A 19,051-nucleotide genomic window follows, 5' to 3' on the forward strand; every position below is an offset into this window, starting at 1 on the left:
CTGAGGCAGTGCTACAAGTCCCTTCGCATAGAGGTTGATGAGGAAAGGCAAGCATGCCAGCTCTGCTGATCCATACCTATGCTGAGATAATCCCTGCTGCTCCCAGCTGCCCCCGGGACACACAGCATCAGACATGAAGAGGACACAGGTAGGCAAGCCATGGCAACCTGTTAGGAGACACAGCACATCTGCAGAGAAAACTGTCACTGCTATTTACCTCAGTTCAAAGCTGCCCAAAGCTATCTGTGCAATAAAGGAAGGAATCCTGCAAAATACCAGTAAAACTGAGCTCAGGAGGGAGGTGAGCTGAATGGCTAGCCAGGCAAAGGACTTTAGAAAATACCAGAGCGTAAGACAGTTACTAGGGATAATGAACCAGCTGTCTGAAGGGCTATTCCTTTGTTTTACTTCTCCTGTTAGCAGCTGAATGCAAGATGTGGCAACAAGATATGGAACATGCACGAGATTGGCTCACTGCTCATAACAGTGAGATGGATGTAAATTCACAGCAATATGGTTGACATCTGCAGATTGACACCAGCTTTACACACAGTTAAACACATATTTGTTCAGTGGGGCTGTTAAGGATATTCAAGCAGCTGATCAGGAACAAGTAATTCATTTTATTAATGATGGCCTTGGTCCAGACCGAGGGTAAGACTATATCTGTTTGTACACCGGCCACCTTATTTTCAAGCTCAATGCCAATGCTTGGAGTTGAAAAGTCTAAGTGCTGTCTTTCAAATCCTGTTCCTTTTAAACAGCTTTCCTCAGGGAAGGGAAACTTTTCTGTGTGATGCTCTCAATGACCTTCATCATTCCTCCTTACCTGGGGAGAGCCTGTTACAAAACTGCTCTTAACAACAGAAAAACCCTAAACGGGTTACGCTGATTAGGCAGTTTGCAGAAGGCCTGCTTGCTTGCCTTCGCACTGCTTTTACTAAACAACTGCTATTTGCCCCCCTATTTCTATTAGCAGCATTGCACTGAAACGAATAGAATTAGCATCTGGTGAAGGTCTTATACAGTAAGGAGGACACATAAAAAGTTCCCTCTTATTGCACAATTGCAGATATTTTACAGATCATACATAAACAAAGATCCTTCACATTTGGCACATCTTTAAAGGTAAGCTGTCCTACAGATTTGGGTTTGGGGGTTTTGTTTGTTTGTTGGTGGTGTTTTTAATGCATGTTAGAAATCCCACTTCTCAGCATTTTGAGTCCGTTAATTCATGAGAATTCTCCCCGTCCCTTCACACAGTACTTAGGTTCCACCTAGTGGCTTCCAACAGCAGTAATGTCAGACAGAAGGCTAAACACGTTTAATTGCCTGAATGCTTAATTTTCAAGATGTGTGTTTACTTGTAGAACTCATCTTACTCTCCTTTAGACATCTGATTTATCTTTCCATCTCCCTAAAGCTTCTCTTGGCCTTCTGACAAGAATTCTTCAGCTACATTTACTCCGTTTTAAACACCTAAACCAAAATAATCAAAGAAGGGCTTAGGTTGGAATGGAAGGGACCTTAAAGCCCGCTCAGTCCAACCCCCAGCTGTAGGCAGGGCTGCCCCCCCTAGCTCAGATGCCCAGAGCCCCATCCAACCTGGCCTGGAGTACCTCCAGGGATGGGGCACCACAGCTTCTCTGGGCAGTGCCAGGGCCTCACCGCCCTCTGAGTAAAGAATTTTCCTCCACACTTAACTTAAAACCCTTCCCTTTTAGTTTAAAAGCCATTCTCCCATAAAAAGTCACTCTTGCTCCCGATTATAAGCTCCTTTAAAATACTGGAAGGCTACAATAAGTTCTTCACAGAACCTTCTCCAGAATGAACGACAGCTCCCTCAGCCTTTATTTGGACCTCAAGGATCAAGCTCCAAGCCCCCTGCCTGGCAGCGCCACCAGACTTCCACGTTTATTAGATCAGGTTGCCCAGGGCCCCATCCAACCTGGCCTTGAACACCTCCAGGGACAGGGCATCCACATCTACACAGTAGTGTCACATTACACAGTTCTGCAACACCTCCATGGACGGTGACTCCATCACCTCCCTGGGCAGCCTGTGCCACTGCATCACTGCTCTTTCTGACAAGTGTTTCCTAATATTCAGCCTGAAAACATTTTCAGCTCATGATCCCTTCAGAGTCAAGCAAGAAACAAGCACTTACTAGACTGTGATTCAGTCAATAGACATTTACCTTCGGTTGAGGTGAATTATGTCTTAGAAGTGTCTCACTTCCTCATTTCCATTCAAAAGACACTCTAAGGAGCTTTTATTGATATGATGGTATCTGCATCGCATCTTGAATCCCACCCAGGGTGCCTAACAAAAACCGTGCTGCACAACATTTGCTTCCATCTCCCAGAGAGCTCTAAGAAGACAGGAAAGGGAGCCTGGGAGCAGTAGTATTACAGCACTTTGCACTTCAAAAGACAACGGTGACAAGGAGAAACACCACCACAGCAAACTTGATTTCAATACTGTTCTGTTCTCGGAGTACAGCTCACCCTGCTGTTCTGTTCTATTAAACCGGCTAAATCGCTCAGTTCACATTGCTTTTGTCTGGGGTGGTTGGGCTCAGTGGTGATTTTGGGGGGGAAGCTCACACTGCACAAACACCGTGCCCTGCCTCACGAAGCCTGAAGCATTGCAGGTTACTCTGGTGGGCTTAAGAGAACACTGAAGAAACCCTTCTGTAAGCTTCCCTTCGTCACTGAATCCTTCTTGCATATTTTATCAGGTGTAAATGCTGCTTTATTCCACGCTTACACAACTGCACTCACCGCCCTGTAGATAAGCCGGCCATGCCGACCCGCTGCCCACAGACGACGACTCAACTTTTGCACTCACCTTCCGTCGGCATTTCCCTCCAGCAGAACCGGCTGAGGAGCAGCTGCGGGGCCCCGCAAGGCAAATCGCCTCCGGAGATTCTTGAAGCCAGAGGCAAAGCGTGTCCTGCCGTTCTCCGGCCTCACACGGCTCGTGCTGCAGGTGAGGAGGCGGCAAAACGCGGCGGGAGGCTGCAGCGCCCGGCGCGTGAGGGGCCGCGCGGCGCGCGACTTCCCCCAGCTACAGCAGGCATCGGCAGGGACACAACTGATAGGTGGCTCCATAGCTCAGTGGTTAGAGCACTGGTCTTGTAAACCAGGGGTCGCGAGTTCGATCCTCGCTGGGGCCTCCTGTGCTTTTTGCCTGTGTTTTCGTTTTTTTTTTTTTCTTTTCAATCGAATAGTTCCGTTCCGAACCGCCTCCCCACTCTACTGGGAAAAAACACGCGCGGCCGCGCGGAGGATGCAGCTCGGCCCCAGCGCCTGCTGTTAGCTCACCCCGCGCTGTGCGCCTCAGCTCGCGGCCGGCCTCGTGTCAGGCCTGCAGCCAGCAGGTGGCAGCAGCGGGAAGCGCAACGCGGCGAGCGGAGCCGAACTGCAAAATGGTGCCACGCGTTGCGGCTCCAACTTCGGCTGAGGGGAGTGCGGTGCGGGCACGGCCTCGGCCACGCCGCTGCTTCGCGCCTCCGTTAAGCAAACCGCTCCGGGAAAAGAAATGGCGCTTTGTTACAGCCCGCAGCCAGCCCTCAGGAACACTCATAACTTCAATGAAATATGGTTAAATGCACTTGGTGCCATTGAGGTTTAATAGAACACGTACAGGCTGCTAACGCCGACAGAAAGGGAGGAGCACCCGAGAGCAACAGTGAGCAACCGAAGGAAAGAATCAATTCAGGACACTCATTCCACCACCTTAAACCAAACGTGCTTGTTTGAGGGATGGCCGTAAGGTTCAAAAGCTGCTGCTTCATCTACTCTCCTTCCTCCTCCTTCCCAGTGCTCCCTTCGCTTGTGCAGCTTTCTTTGGGAGAAGCTTCTGGGCTCCAGTTAGTTGGGAGCTCCTCCTTTTTGGCAAGGAAGGTGCTGGTGTTGTTCTGGGGACCCTCACAACTTTCTGCTGTTTTTGCTTTGGCTTGTGGTGTTCACCACCAGCCTTGGTTTTCAGTGTCTTTCTATTGGATGGAGCTGGTTTCACTGTCGATGCTTTTATCTTGGAGGATGCCGCCTTGTTAGATGTCTTAGAAGAAGCTCCAGGAGGGGCCAAGGATTTCTGAGGAGGTTTGGTTGGTGAAGGTTCGTTAAGGAACTCAAGGACAGTCTCTGAGAGGAGTAATTGAGATGTTTCATTATCCGATGCTTTAAGGCAGAAGGCTAATATAGAAAAAATACTGACACCAACTCCTGTTAGAAGTACAGCTTAGGAAAATACCCGGCTTTCTAAAAAGAAGAAACTGACTGCATACATGTCTTCTATCAACACATTATTGGAAAACAAATATGTTTAATCTTAATAATGATGGGGGTCTATTTAGGGAAATAAGTCCTGAAAGAATGTAAGAAAGCCTCACACGCTTCTCTCTGGCCAACTTAAGGTTACAGATCTTTCACATTACACCAGTATCTGGAAATCCCAGATAAGGCAGTTCCAGCTCGCTCAGTGTTGTTTCTGCTTAATAACACCATGTAACCTCTGCTGTGCTCCAATAGGACCTAGGACAGGGGGGAAAGAAAAAAGCCAAACAGAAGGAAGGAAAGATGACTCCCTTAAATTTACAAGGGAAGAATGATGTTATTTGACCCAAGGAGCTTGAATTTACCAAAGCCAATGCCTAGGCAGAGCCGTCGATTCCCCTGTGATGCCTGCGTGTACTGTTGATGCACAACATTCAGGAAAATTCAGAGACCAAGATTAAAAGACACTGCATCTGGCAGCCAACAGAAGCACGCAGTAAATGTGATTACCTGACTTCAAGGTAGGTCCTGCTCAACGCTTTGGCTTTTAAGCTCACTACATCAATCACATACATGCAAGACCGCTGACTGCTTTGTTTCTTGGTAAAATTAAAGCACAACTTACTTGCACGTGGAACAAACGCTATCTGTTTGCTCTTTATTTTCACTGTCACAGGCTTGTATTTACATTTCCCTGGTGGAGCTCTCCTTGAAAAGAAAAAGAGAGAGAGAGAAATGCACAGATATCTGAGAAACTGGAAGTTTATAAGATCACCAAGTCCCAACCCCCTGCAGTGAGCAGGGCTGCTGATCACAAGTGAGTGACAGAGCACTTTTTGCCCACTGACAGTACAGCATAAGGAGCTCCAGCCAGCCCCACAGAATTTGGTGTGACGTTCAAAGGGTGCTGCTTTGGACGTAACCGAAGGGACTATGCAGAGCAACAGACTTAAATTTGCTTATGTTTTCTGTTCTCCACCAGGAGAAGGGCCAAATGACAAATAAGAACAAGCCCTTTCGATTTGGCATGCTTTTAAGCACAGAGCAAAGCAGAGCATGACTTCAGGCAAAGCATTTTGTTGTCATCAGCATTCTCTTTGAGACACCTGCAACAGCCAAGTGAGTGCTTTCTCCACACCACAATTAAAAGCTTGTAGCACAGGCTTGGCAGTGGCTTTTGTTTCTCTCTCCTCCCCAACTTTTAAAGCATGCTCTAACACCTTTTCCTCATCTACTCCTGACTGAGGGGTTTGGTGCCAATCCAGGTAGAAGCATGCTAAGCCACATGGGGTAGAAACAGAATAATCCCATAAAAAGCGTGAAATTGCAAAGGAGGATGGGGGGAAAAGAATCACCACTTGGGGTATGGTCCAGAGCCATGCTTTGCACACCCCAGACAAACTTGCCAAGTGCTCAACCTGATAGGCCAGGGCAAAGCTGTGCAGTTCTGCATTCAGCCTTAAGGGGAACCAGAAAATACAAGAATACATTCCAGTGATCCACATAGAAATGATGGATATGAAGCTCCAAAAGCACAGTACAGAACTGGCTTGTTTCCAGCAAGCCTTTCAGAGCAGTGTAAGGATCGTGCTCCTGGCAGGGGCTTGCTGCTCCCATGGACCTATCCTAATGCAGTGCATTACTGCATAGCAGGTCCTGGGCAGGAGGTCTCCTGGAGAGGCTCCCTCAGGGAAACAGAAGGCCACAATTCTCCCCTTACAGCAGGAGAAAGGAGAGGACTTATCACAGTCTTCATGTTATAGGGAACGCAAGAAGAAATGGAGCATATCCAAAACAGTCCATGTTTATGGATCTTCACAACAGTATAGTTTTTTATCCCAAAAGACTGGAAAAAGTTGCATAAACTCATCATAAAAACAGACTTCTGCAGGGGTAATTACGTAATGTGGAAAAAACATTTTGCTTGGAGAACTCAGGTTCACACTCCAACTGTTTGAACGCTGCATTATCCGCCAGGTTGCGCTTCTCTTTGTTAAGAGGAACTGCAGCCAAACCTTGGGACTGCATTCTCATTTTTATTTAATAAGAAAACTCAAAGTACATCACAAATATCTGCTGTCCCTTCCAGACTCTAAGTGCTAGTACCCTTTTTTTTGGGGATTTCTCCATTAGACAACTAATCCCTGCTGATTTCAGGGAGAATTGGGTGCTTAACCTGCTAGGGATGATTCTGCAACCTGTTTTCCCCTTTGCCTCATCAGGTTTGATATTCCTCCAGTTCATGTGGAGAGGAGGATTTTCACATGGAAAATTAAACAAGATTCAAAACTGTCTGCCTTCCATGTGGTAGTTCTTAAGGGCACATGAGGTTGACTGCTGCAAGCCAGTTTTCCTTGCATAAAATGAGGGACAGACATCCCTGCAGCTCTTGTGCCAAGTCAAAAGGTGCAGTAAGACATGGAAGAATCAGACTACCAGTACTTTTCAATTATATAATAATCAGAAAAAGGTCACTGTTAAATGTCCAAGGGAATGTTCATAGCTGATCTTGTTAAACTGCATCAGCGTCAACATGTAACAGCACAGTTCACAAGAGCCTTGGCCTCAGTAGAGTGTTCATCTGTTTTCCATTTAGACTGCTTTAGCAGTGGGGAGCAGACAACACTGCTGTGACCATGCAAGGTAACACAGTCCTTCACATACAGAAATTGGGTGCTATGAGAGTTGGCAGTGTCTTTTTTTCCTCTCACAGATGAACCGTGCCAGACAGATCTGAGTTAGAGAAAACAAGCCCTGGTAAGATGCTTGGTAAGACAATTGATTTGCACTTTTAATTTGCTAGTAAATGGAAATACATTCAACCCTTCACAGCTTAGGCTAGGTTTGCATTTATGAGATGGGCCAAGAGCCTTGATCCATATCATCAGCCTTTTACTGTGTTTTACTACTTGATGGCTTATCAATTCATTTTCTGACTACCCTTTCAATATGGAAAGGAACATGATAGCCAGCCCAAAGTAAAATCCAAAAACAAAAGTCTCCTTGCTGTTATCAAATCAATTTTCTTTAATTTACAAGATATCTGGTTGACGTGTAACCAAAATGTTCCCCTCTCATAACCTTGAAGGTGCATTTAAATAACGACTGTGTTATACTTTAAAGGCACAAACAAGGAGATATCAGGAGGATATCTGTTGATCCTCACTGTCCCAGACCTTAAAGTTACCAGAACTTAGTCCACTCCTGGGTACACAGATATGATAAGTGAGAAACAAGTTCACTGAAACTGAAAAGCTGTACCAGATGTACAGTGGGTCAACAGAAATCAAGGTCTGGAAGTAGAGGTTAGTGAGATTACGCTTCAGAAGTACTTTGAATTCTGTCTCCTGTGATAGTTGGAGAATGTGTGGTGATTACAGAAGAATTTGACATTAAAAACATCTTTAGTTACTAACCTTGCAGGGTCAACAAATTTGTAAAGAGATCCGTGTGGCGCAAAGGCGCTGGGATAAGATGTAGACATAAAATACAGCTCACCTAAATGGAAGTGAAGAAAGAAAAAGCAGTTTCAGATTCAAGTGTCCAAACTGATACCCACTTCCACTTTTCCCTGTTTCCTGTTTCTTCATTAGTTAACACGGTCAGAAAATAAAGCCCTTTGGTCACTCTCACTGTTGTGTCTTACTTCACCCTGCCCTGTTGTAAGCTGACTTCTGGGGACAACAAGCAATCTCCTGGTTGCAGCAGTCTCACACAAGAAATGCAGCCCACAACCAAACGCAGAGCATGAACAGGGCCTTCATGAAGACGGCCTTCCACATAGTTAGTTTCCCATGTCTAAAGACATGCTTTTTAAACTTGTTTTTAACCAAAGAAGCATCTGGAAGCTAGAAATTAAAGGGGAAAACCTCAAAAATATTTAGCCATCTCTCAGAGGTACAAAAAAAAAGCATGCAAAGGATCTAAACTGGCTATCCACACATGACGGAAGCTTCTTATTACTGTATGGCTGCCAAGGAGAGCAACTGGACTTGATGTCTTTCCTTCAGCACCCACTAAAATAATATGCAGGCAAATCATAGCAGCTTGTAAGCAAGAAAAATCTATTGTAGCATTTCAAATTACAGCTTAATTTTAATTAGTTAATTTTAATTTAATTAGTTTTTGAAGAGCAACAAGTAGAAGAGACATTTAACACCCACTCGCCCCACACGTAGATAGAACAATTAAAAATCGTACGTACTTTATGATAAAGCACAATAAATCTGACAAAACACACCAGACAAATGACCTAGGATCTTTTTCTGACAAGCAAAGCTCCTTTCAACTAAATCATGGAATATCTCTCTAAAGCAGATCTGAATTCTCCAGTAAATTTGCTCTCGCTTTGTACATTGCATAGACCTTTGTCAGGAGACTATGCAGAAGTAAAGTATGTATTTTGTCTCTGTGAAAGTCTTCTCACCGTGACCACAATAACTCTGTGCACTGAGATATTTCCACTAAACTTTGAAACTAGAGTTTGTTTTCATTGCCAAATAAAATCTTGGTCTGTAATCCCAATAGGAAGTTCTGTTGCTTTGAATAGATGGAGGAATTTAAACTAATGAAGAGGATGAGATTCAGATAAATGATAAGAACTCAAGCAAGAATGAATCATGGAATCACATGGGTTGAAATGGACTTCAAGAGATGGTAGAATCCAATTCTCCTGACAAAGCAGGTAACCTACAATGGGTCTCACAACCAGGTGTCCAGAAGGATCTTGAATGTTGCCGTAGGAGACTCCACAACCTCTCTAGACAGCCTGTTCCAGTGCTCCATAACCCTTACAGAACTTCCTATGTTCAAGTTTTAGGCCATTACTCTTTGTCCTATTGCTACATATCATGGTGAAGAGCTCGGTCTCATCTATTTGCCTCCCACCCCCTATTACACATTTATAAACACTTATCAGATCCCCTCTCAGTCTTCTTTTCCCCAGGCTGAACAGACCCCATTCACTCAGCCTTTCCTCATAGGGGAGACACTCCAGGCCCTTTATCACCTTTGTGGCCCTCTGCTTGACTCCTAGGAGATCCCTGTCATTTTTGAACTGGGAAGCACGGAACTAGACACTAAATTCTAAGTGAATTGTTACAATGAAGGAACAAACTGCCTTGATGTAGCCTGTTCATTAATGAAACTAACAAAAAAAAAAGAAGGTGAATCATAAAATCAACAGCAGTACAAACTCTGTAGGAACCTGGAGTATTCCAAGCAAAGTGCACTTGAGGATATGATTCCTGAGCGCCACAAAGCCAGCCTGCAACAGCCTCACAGGGCACAAGACGTTTCTGAATGCCCTACCTGCCACACCGAAATTGCTACAAACCTGTCTTGTAGTGCTTGCTCTTTTAGCAACATTTGTGAGAGGCAGCAGAATTTCATTGTTTGCCCCGGAACACAAAACTGACAGCACCGTTTCCAATAAAGGTAGGACCGGCAAAATACTCTACCTGCTTCATCCTCAGCAAATGAGATGATGAATTTACTGTAAGATCTGATCATCCTGGGGAAAGCACAAGCTTTTGTGCTACCAATGCAGATATCTTGCTTCTTCCACCTTTTTGTCTTCTCATCTTCCCGTAAAGCCATAAGTCGACTAGATGAAAAATAAAGCCCTTATATTTTGGTTATCAAGATTTGTTCCTGCCAAAATCATGCATTACTGACATCAGTGTCAGTTAAGACCCCGACCGTTGACTAGTTTTGATGTCTTTCAGAAAAAAAAAGCCTGAACAAAAGCAAACTCATCCTAAGGACTTAACTAGGAAGAAGCTTAGATCCTGAAAGCCCTTAATCTAATACACAAGCATACTGAGTTCTCATTTACTCCAGCTCAAAAGGACTCAGGATGATCTGATAGTGTTAAGATCCATACATAGGCAGAAAGGGAGATGCAGAGAAAAGGACTCATCTCACCCATTCATGAAATCACCAAAGATATAGAGGCCATTCAGATTGGGCGATTCACATCCTCTGTACACATAACCTCCAGTGACCGACTTCCCCACATTCCGGCCATAAGCAAATATTGGAAGAACATCATCTGTTAAACACAGAAACATGGAAACAGAGAAACTGTATATCCAGAGAGAATCAAAAAGCAATTGTTTAGTAACACTGATGGGCACAGAGTGACATAAAGGAGTGATGGAGCTGAATAAATGGCATAGTTACTGTACTTCTACAGAAGACGATAGAATCAAACAATTGCAAGTCAGCTCGGCATCTTCGTAGGCTTGCTGCCATTCTCAGAACAGAACATGCATGAATATACAACCTACAGACAACTTCTGTCGTAAGATTTCTAAAGATAAATGCTTTGTTGCTGGCAACGTTAACACTGAGTTCAACACTTTCTTGAAGCCCAGAATCAGATCCTACAAATTTATAGTCCCGTCTTCACTTTTTCCCCCAGCCTGCATATTTCATCTTTGATCTTAATGAGGATACAGATCACAAATGCATCTGATTAAAAAATAAAGGCAAAATCTAAAGCAGGTGTGTTGTCAATTAAGGCTTGGGCCATTGTTAAAAAAATAACATTTTTGTTTGTTGATTTGGTTTATTTTAAAAAGAGCCATATGAGTACAATCCTATGAGAGATGTTGATGACAAATACTCTATAAAGGCAAGTTTGCTCAGGCAGATGTTTCAGAAACATCCATCTGAGCTTGAGACCAGATGTTCTCCTCCGAGAACTGAAGGAACATTATATGACATAATACCCGTTCCTACTACCATGCTTTCCACAGACCACCAGTATCCATTCTTTGTTGAAGGAAGCCAAATGAACTGAGTTTGTTTGGTCACACCCACGTTATGATCCAGAGCACAGAGTATGCCTTCTGCTGCAGCACTCTACTCACTGGGATACACTGGCTCTTCTGTAAGATTTGTTTCATAGTCCCAGCATCAGCCTGGTTGCCCTGCTTTTGCCATAGCTATGGCTCAGAGCTTCTGAAGAAAGCCCTGAAGGAAGCAGAGCATCAGTTTTGTATGTTAGCCCAATCTGTTGGGTTTCCCAGGAAAGCAGTCTGGAAAAGCCACAGGCTTTGTCCCTAAGTTTCATCTTCAGTGCAGGACAAGGAATTCCCTCCCTGAAGGAGGTGATCAGCATTTCATATCAACACTTCAGGTCTGGGAAGAAGAGATTTCTACTTTTAAGTAAACAGTCTCCATTTAACACACAACACATTTAGCTACATGGAAAAGTAATACTATAGCCAACACTAAATAGAAGTAGTATAAATAAAGTAAGCCTCTACAAGAAGCTTCTTCCTTACCCAAGGAGGAATTATGGCAAAGCTTTGTATCATAGCATTCAAATCCCTCTTTTGCTCTCCAGCCATAGTTTCCTCCTTTAACAATTATGTCGACTTCTTCAAACCTGTTCTGTCCAACATCCCCACAGAATATCCTCCCTCTTCCCTTTCTCGTAGCAGGATCCCCCCGGTCAACGGCACAGCGCCACATATTCCTGACCCCATACGCATAAACCTCAGGACGAGCCTCGGGATCAGATACAAAAGGGTTATCAGGAGGGATGCGATAAGGCTTGCCATCAGGACCTCTTCCATCCACATCAATCCTCAAGACTTTCCCCAGCAAAACACTCCTAAAGAGAGCAACAGATAGGCAGATTTACAAACACAAGTGTGAGAAACAAGTGAGAATATGGACAGTTTCCTCCCTCCTTCCCCTTTCCAAAGGAAAAATTATCTGTTCATTTTATTTCATGTTTATCTGTTATTAAAATAACAGCTGGTATGCTTTGCCACTAAAGCACAGAAGACTCTTCCACTCTTCTCAGTGAACTGGGTCCCTTCAACTTTCCAAACACAAAATTTTAACTATGTTTTGAAATTATGAACAAGCGTTTCCCAGAAGCACTATTACCTTACTCTTTCACACTGCCTCCTTTCCAAGCCCTGTGATTTGGTGGACAAGCTCAAGGTTTTTGTCTGCGCTCCCTACTTACTTGTTCTGAGCATTCCCAAATTTCCCAAAAGGGTCTCCAGCTTTCCCTCCGTCCCCTATGAATAGATACAGATAGCCGTCCACACCGAAGAGCAGTTGTCCACCATTATGATTTGCAGCTGGTTCTTCAAGTTCCAAAAGATTCCTGAAAGAAAACAAAACCAATAAAATCCAGTTGTAGTTACTGAAAAGAACTGACCGTTCAAGGCAGGCCACAGAAGTAGTGCATCCCTACTACAGAAGCAAGCGAAATTTCCCAGCTGTGCAGATACCTCAGATATAACACAAGGGCTGAGCTACATCCCATTTCCAGCCTGCAGTTTAAGGCAGGCTTCGTGCCTCATAGCAGAGCATCGTATGGCATCCCTTGATGAACGATGATGACCACAAGCCACACAGCACATTCCTGCCCCGTGTACTACAACTTTAACCTGCACTACTTTAATACCTCTTGCAGTAGCTGCAATGCTCACCCAGCACCACAGGCAGAGCAGTGTCACAGCTCACTTGCAAACACAAGCACAAATATACAATGCATTCATCTACAGTGAAGAGTTGTTGCCCTGTGAACTCTGACTGTGGAAGCTGGGTTCTGCTTTCTTATATGAGAAGCAGTTGGTGGTTCTGAGGGCTTCAGCACCATCTTTGGAGTCTCGTACGGTGACTGCAAAACTTGAAAGAAAATAAGTCTATTAATAAGCTCTTCTCTATAACTGAGGATTAGCTTTGGCAGGGGGGTGAGGAAACATCAGATCGAATGAATGTATATTACTGTACTGAAACATCCCTGTTCTCCCAGAGCACAATAAACTTTCAAGGAATGTTGTGCTTTATAAGCTTTAAGGCTTAAAGTTATTACTGCTCTTTTAAAAGACAAGAGTATAAAACAGAAAGAGATGATTCAAAACTCTGGATCCTGGGTTCTATTTTCATGTCTTTTTAGTTTGCTGTCCAGACTTCAGCCACCTCACCCCAGTAGCTTTTTAACAGACCCACTCAACATGGGAACAGTGCAGGTTCTGCAACAGGGAAAGACAGGAACAGAGAGAATTTCTTACCATGGCGCACAGTGGCATTCAACATAAACTTTACCTCTCTGAGCGTGGATCTGCTTTGTTGGCATCAGAGGCCAAAACCTTCAATTCACTGATTCTGATCTTTTCCACTTGTTTCTTATCCATATATGAGTAATAGATATAAAATTTCCCATTGTTCTTGTAGTCGGGGTGGAAAGCCATCCCCAAAAAGCCTCTCTCATCCCCTATCCATGGTGTTGCCAGTACGATACTTTTAATATCCAGAAATGGCTCCTCCAGCCGGCTGCCATCAGGCAGGTAGACCCAGATGACCCCCACCTGCTCAGCAACAAACATACGGTGGGTATGGTCGTTGGCATGCAGCATGAGGACGGGGTTCCTCAGGCCATTGGCAACCTCAGTAAGGCAGAGCTGGAGGCAGCCTCTGCGGTCCTCCACCACCGAGCCCAGGTTGTGGTTGAGGGCTGTGTTCCTCAGCACATTGGGGAAGCAGTAGTCCTCGTCATGCAGGCGAAGCAGGTTGCAGAAGCGAGTCTTATTCGTCTCACAGCATTCTTGAATGTGCTTATCACTAGTGAGCAAGCTGATGGCAGAATGGCAACTGAAATGAAACTCAGAGCAATAGTCGAAACAAAGTCCTGGAAGGTTTCTGAGAGGTGTCCGCGGGTTTTCAGCATCATAGAGATGTGCGGCATATGGAGAACATTCCTAGAAAGTAAAAGAATGCAGCTGTGCACACATCCAGGAAAAGCCAGGGCTCCTCTTTGTAGAAGCAAAGCAGTTAAATGAAAAATTAATAAGGTAGAGAGCACAACGAGTCATCTCTGGAGTAGCAGAAAGTCACTCAATATATGGCTAAAAGGAACTCGGAGCTCAGTAGCAGTTTCCTTCAGCAAGGCACCATCAGCTACACCTCAATTACACCCAAAAGAAGGACATCAATTTATGCTGTGGAATCTCCTTTGCTTCTATGGATTTAGGAGACTTTCCTATCAATCTACTCTGACCTTCGCTATTAGAAATCTCCCTTTGTTTCCTCTGCTAGATTTTAAGCTGGGTATTTTATTCTCTGTCTGTTGAAAGCAGGTTATGTTTGCTACCTTGCTGTAGGGATCTTTTGCACTACGGAGAAATTAGCCTTCATACTTGAGACTTCCCTGGATCAGCAGTCCCAAATTTGGACATATCCTTTCAGTCAACCAGCATAACTGCCTCTTGCAGATGTATTTAAGGTTTTACTTCATTAAGCCACTTTACACACCATTAAGCCTAGGATTAGGTAAGAAAAAAAAAACAAAGCAGATGCAGGTTTACCTGCACTTTCAGCACTGTGTGCAGCTCTGCTCCCCCACAGGCAAAAAGCCACAAGGACAGAAGCACAGAACAAGCTGACAGTGAGCAGTTCTGAAGAGCTGTGCAGGAGCAGGTGGACAGTGTGACAGAGGTCTGTAAGAGTCGTGTGACATTGAAAAGATGAATGGGGGTTGCTTGTTCGTCCTCTCCCCCAGAATAAAAATGAGGGAGCATCAGATAAGGTTAGCAGGAAACAAGTTGGAAAAGGAAGCAAAACGCTTTCTTTGCCAGAGGAAATTGCAGTTGTTAAAGATACACACCGGTTGTTACATACTCCTCCAGCAGCTTTTGGCTACTCACCACAACATCCTTTCAGGAGCTTTAGATAGCAATATGGTCTACCTTGAGCCTCCTCTTCTCCACACTGAACAACCCCAGTTCCCTCAGCTGCTCCCCATAATACTTGTATTCCAAACCCTACACCTGAAGGTAACTACACAGACAAGCCCAAGAAAGGAGAACTGCTATATAGTATTTTTACTGCTACATTAAATAAACCTGCTTAAAGAAAAATTCAGCAATCCTTAGGCTCTGCAAAAACTCCAGGAATTAGAGGTGGCCTTGAAGTAGTTACTGTGAGTCTGCCTTCATTTTGCTCAAGCGTGTATGAAACAATACAACTAATCCAGCTACACTATAGAGCAGAATCAGCAGAAGCTGCTGGAATAACATTAACAACTCTTTGCTATTTTCTAATAGCTTGCCTGCAAAAAGAGTATGCATTCAGCAATAAAGCAAGGCCTGAGATTTAAAACTCCCTTTAGAAATATGATGATTGTCTGCACTTCCTATCCCATGCTATGCTTTCCTATTCCATACTCATGGCTTTTGATCAGCTTTAAAAAGGCTTATTTTGCTTTTGGTTTACTTTTTGGCTTTGCTTTTTTTAGCCTCTCCTTTAGCAGCTTCCCAAGCAGGGACACATCCTCTCAGCCAGCAGCCAAACAGCTGTTCTAGCAAATGGAGCAGGATCTGCATCCAGGGAGATTTCTCAGCCTTGCAACTTGAACAGCACCATCTTAAGAACATTACAGGCAGTTCTCAGTTTCATTTTCCATTTTTGGGCTAAATCCTCAAACTACACAGCTGAGCGTCAGACTCCAAAGCTACCAACGCCTACATCAGCTTAGCTAGCAGAACCACCACAAGATGAAGCAGCTCTACCAGCAAAGATATAGCCTGCTTGGAAACCTCCCCAAGCCACTTATCAAGAGAAACAAACCAGGTTTAGAGTTACAGCAGGAAATTGATGATCCTGAGCACATCCTCATTGAATCCTCTTCTGTCTGCAAAGAAACACACAGCTCATTGCAGAGGTAGAATGCAGTCTGTAGCAGGGTGCCTGGCCTCTGCAGGACCACTGAGACTGCTGTGGTGATTACTAATTATTGTCGTATTGTGGAAGTGGTAGAATAAAAGCTATTTTCCATCCCCTTCAGATGAGATCATGAGTAACAATTTGATCCAGCAAAATGACATCACTTAAGTGAAATCACTCTTTGCTTCTCCGCTATTTCAACAGCCAAATAACATTTGCCAAACAACCCAACAAGGTTGTGACAGCACACACAAGAACAAACTTAACAGGAACAACAAGACATAACACAAACCCCAGTTACTCCTCATCAACAACAACTGAAAAATGCTGAACAACAACTGAATTCTGTAAAAATAAAGTCGTAACTTATTACTTTGAAAAGTATCAACTGGGGAGAAGGGCTGTTGCTACAAAATATGTTTATAACAAACACAAAAGGAAATTGTGCCCTACAGAACAAACAGCCTAAATCTAAAGAGGAAATAGCCACAGTTTTACAGTGTTTCTTTTCTACTTGGATCATGCAGTAAACATTCCTAACACCAACACCGGCCATCCTGCCAGGACCTGCCATGCACTGCTTGCTGGTTTACTGACTGTAAAGTGACAAACAGAACCCTGCTGTTACTCTACTCAGCCCTAATGCTGAAAGGTTTCTCATCCCCCATGCAAATGCCAGCACCTTGCCAGCATCTGAAAGGGCGGTAAGATTTTGGTACACAGATAATGTTTTAAGGAAAAGGAATTTTTAACTAGAATAGTTTTATGTGTTCTTAGTAAGAAGTGTGGCTTTTGGCTGGTTGATGTTTTGGCATGCAGTAAGCACTGCTCTGCGTGACTAAGAGTTGTTAAAAAGGAGCTCAGATCTGTTCTTTAATTAGGGGGATGGAGACAGAGCACACAGGGAGAACAGAGCATTGCCTTTGGTCTTTTGTCACTGCACAATGCCTGTTTCTGTGAGGCAGGTAGACATCACACAGACAGCACCAATAGAAACACAGCAGATGAAGACTCGGGATTTTGCTGCAGCTGCATGAAACCACTTCCTAATAAACTGCTGTACTTCTAACCACCACAACATCCGAAGCATCCTCAGCAGCAGGATCATAACCAAGATGTCTCCTTCTTGTGATCCAGGGATCTAAGTGCTTTGTCTGACGGTTCTTGTATCACTTCATCCTGTAGAATTTGTAACCCGGAACCTACTAACTGCAAGCAGAAAATAAAATATTGATCTATAGCTTGTTACAGGAAAACTAGCAGAGCAGCAGGATTCCCATCATCTCCTGAATCGGGCAACGCTTTTGTGAATCATTATTGCTATCAAATGGCACTATATCTTGCCAAAGCACTTTGCTAAATGCACGCTGCAGATCTGAAACCATTACTCTGTCCACCTACTTCACCCCTGCTCCCACACCTCTTCTCCCAGCAGGACAGCCATGACAGACTATCACAACTACAACTGACCCCAAGTAAGCCCAAAGCATAGGACAAAGCTATGGATTTTCCACCCTACCTGACAGAGAATATCTTTGATATACGTTCCACACAGCTTATGCCCCTGAGGATCAAGATAATCCAGGATCTCATGGTATTTTGCTGCAATGCTATTATCTCTCTCCCGGTCACAGCAGCCAAAGTTTTCATAGGCAGAGCAGAATTCCAGGTGAAAGGGAGGCTGGAAAGGTGGCCCATAATCCAGGCACTGGGGATGCCCCAGAAGACTGCCTATCCAGCAGAACAAGGAGAGACAAAGAAAGACATGTGGGCAAGAATAGGAAGCTCTAGAGCTGCTGCTTCTCCTTCCAGCGCCTGGCCAAACATTCACTCTCTTCAGTATAGGCTTCCTGAGGTCAGATGTATGGAAACTTTGGACCTCTGGTTCATTCATTCTCTCTGCTTTATTAACTGCCAGCCACAGAGCTCAACACTCACTCGCTCAGGTTTGCTTACATTCTCTCTCCCTTTTTCTCTGAAGTTTACTATTTGGCTGGAGAGAAACCTTCCAGCCTGCCCCTTTGGTATTTCACACGTCACATGGCTGAACCCTCCCCTCCCCGGACATTTCTCATGTCCCTAGGAGCACTCACAAATCTAATCCCTACAGCTTAGTTAAACTGACTGAGAAATCATTCCCCAGGAAATAAGAACATGAAAGTGTAACATGTGACTGCCATACACAGAACAGGATAACCTCTCCCCACTTGCAAAACAGGAGATGAATAGTTTCCAATTGCTATCGCTTTGAATCTTGTTTCATAAGGACTGAACAGGGGTAAGTAATAATTTAGAACCAAACTGAGGCAGTAGCTGACCATATGTACAAGTCATTCCAGGACAAAAACATTGCACAGAGGTACTGCTGTTACCCACAAACCTAGTGGGGAATTAACATGAAAAGATATTCAAGAAAGAGTGAAGGAGAAAACAAACCTAAGGTAACAGAACCTGAAACTGACTGTAACATTATGTGGCAATTGTGTACTTAAGCTGATTGATTTTAGTGATGCATCTTGAAAATAGTTTAACATCACATTGAATTTTCGTCCACTTTTCTCTCTTGTAAAGAACGTGCAGCAGCTCGTCCAGCTGGCTGGAGAAGTACAGCATCAGCTGCACATGCAGGTGCGCTGTGCTTGCACACACAGCCCTCAGCCTGGCATTCTGAGGACAACACTTGCCTCACTCCATTTCCCATTTCTTCAGCACTGAGTTCTTTGTGTTAACCAACCTTATCCACCAGCATAAACCTTTCCTGTTAGAACTTAAACCTCCCTGTTCCTTTCCTAGAGATATGCCATCTGCAGACAAAATAACCCGAATATTTACACACGCAGAGAACTTCACTTCCAAGTTAACACACAACAGCAGAGGCAACACACCTCACTGCTTCCATGATGAGGTGAGAAAGCCATAACAGTTTTACTCACATTTAGATAAGGACAGAACACAACGTCCCACCAAGCCTACTGCTCACTTTATCCAAGCATTCTTAGCTGAAGAAAAAAGACAGCTCACTGCAAACACACCACCTCACTTCACTCTAAATGCAACAAGACAGGACCAAGTGGAAT

General features: G+C 44.2%; 1 protein-coding gene and 1 non-coding gene across 3 annotated transcripts; one reads left to right on the plus strand and one right to left on the minus strand.

Moving 5' to 3' along the window:
• The first annotated feature begins 3,105 nt into the window (after positions 1-3,105).
• On the plus strand, positions 3,106-3,178 carry TRNAT-UGU (transfer RNA threonine (anticodon UGU)). Its single transcript has one exon. It is a non-coding gene; the product is annotated as a tRNA-Thr (tRNA).
• Positions 3,179-3,625: 447 nt separating this feature from the next.
• On the minus strand, positions 3,626-17,931 carry HHIPL2 (HHIP like 2). 2 transcript variants are annotated; one of them, XM_072332545.1, is made up of 9 exons: positions 17,494-17,931; positions 13,359-14,011; positions 12,268-12,411; positions 11,573-11,904; positions 10,206-10,332; positions 9,740-9,885; positions 7,697-7,778; positions 4,906-4,985; positions 3,626-4,148 (listed from the first exon to the last, which is right to left on the minus strand). In XM_072332545.1, exons 1-9 carry the CDS (start codon positions 17,866-17,868, stop codon positions 3,796-3,798), a joined length of 2,292 nt encoding a protein of 763 aa, XP_072188646.1. In that variant the 5' UTR covers positions 17,869-17,931; the 3' UTR covers positions 3,626-3,795. The 2 variants fall into 2 exon arrangements, with proteins under 2 accessions (XP_072188646.1, XP_072188644.1); XM_072332543.1 differs by having other exon boundaries at positions 4,906-4,988.
• Between the last annotated feature and the right edge of the window lie 1,120 nt (positions 17,932-19,051).

Source organism: Excalfactoria chinensis, chromosome 3 (assembly GCF_039878825.1).
Source record: "Excalfactoria chinensis isolate bCotChi1 chromosome 3, bCotChi1.hap2, whole genome shotgun sequence".
Lineage (NCBI taxonomy): Eukaryota > Metazoa > Chordata > Aves > Galliformes > Phasianidae > Excalfactoria > Excalfactoria chinensis.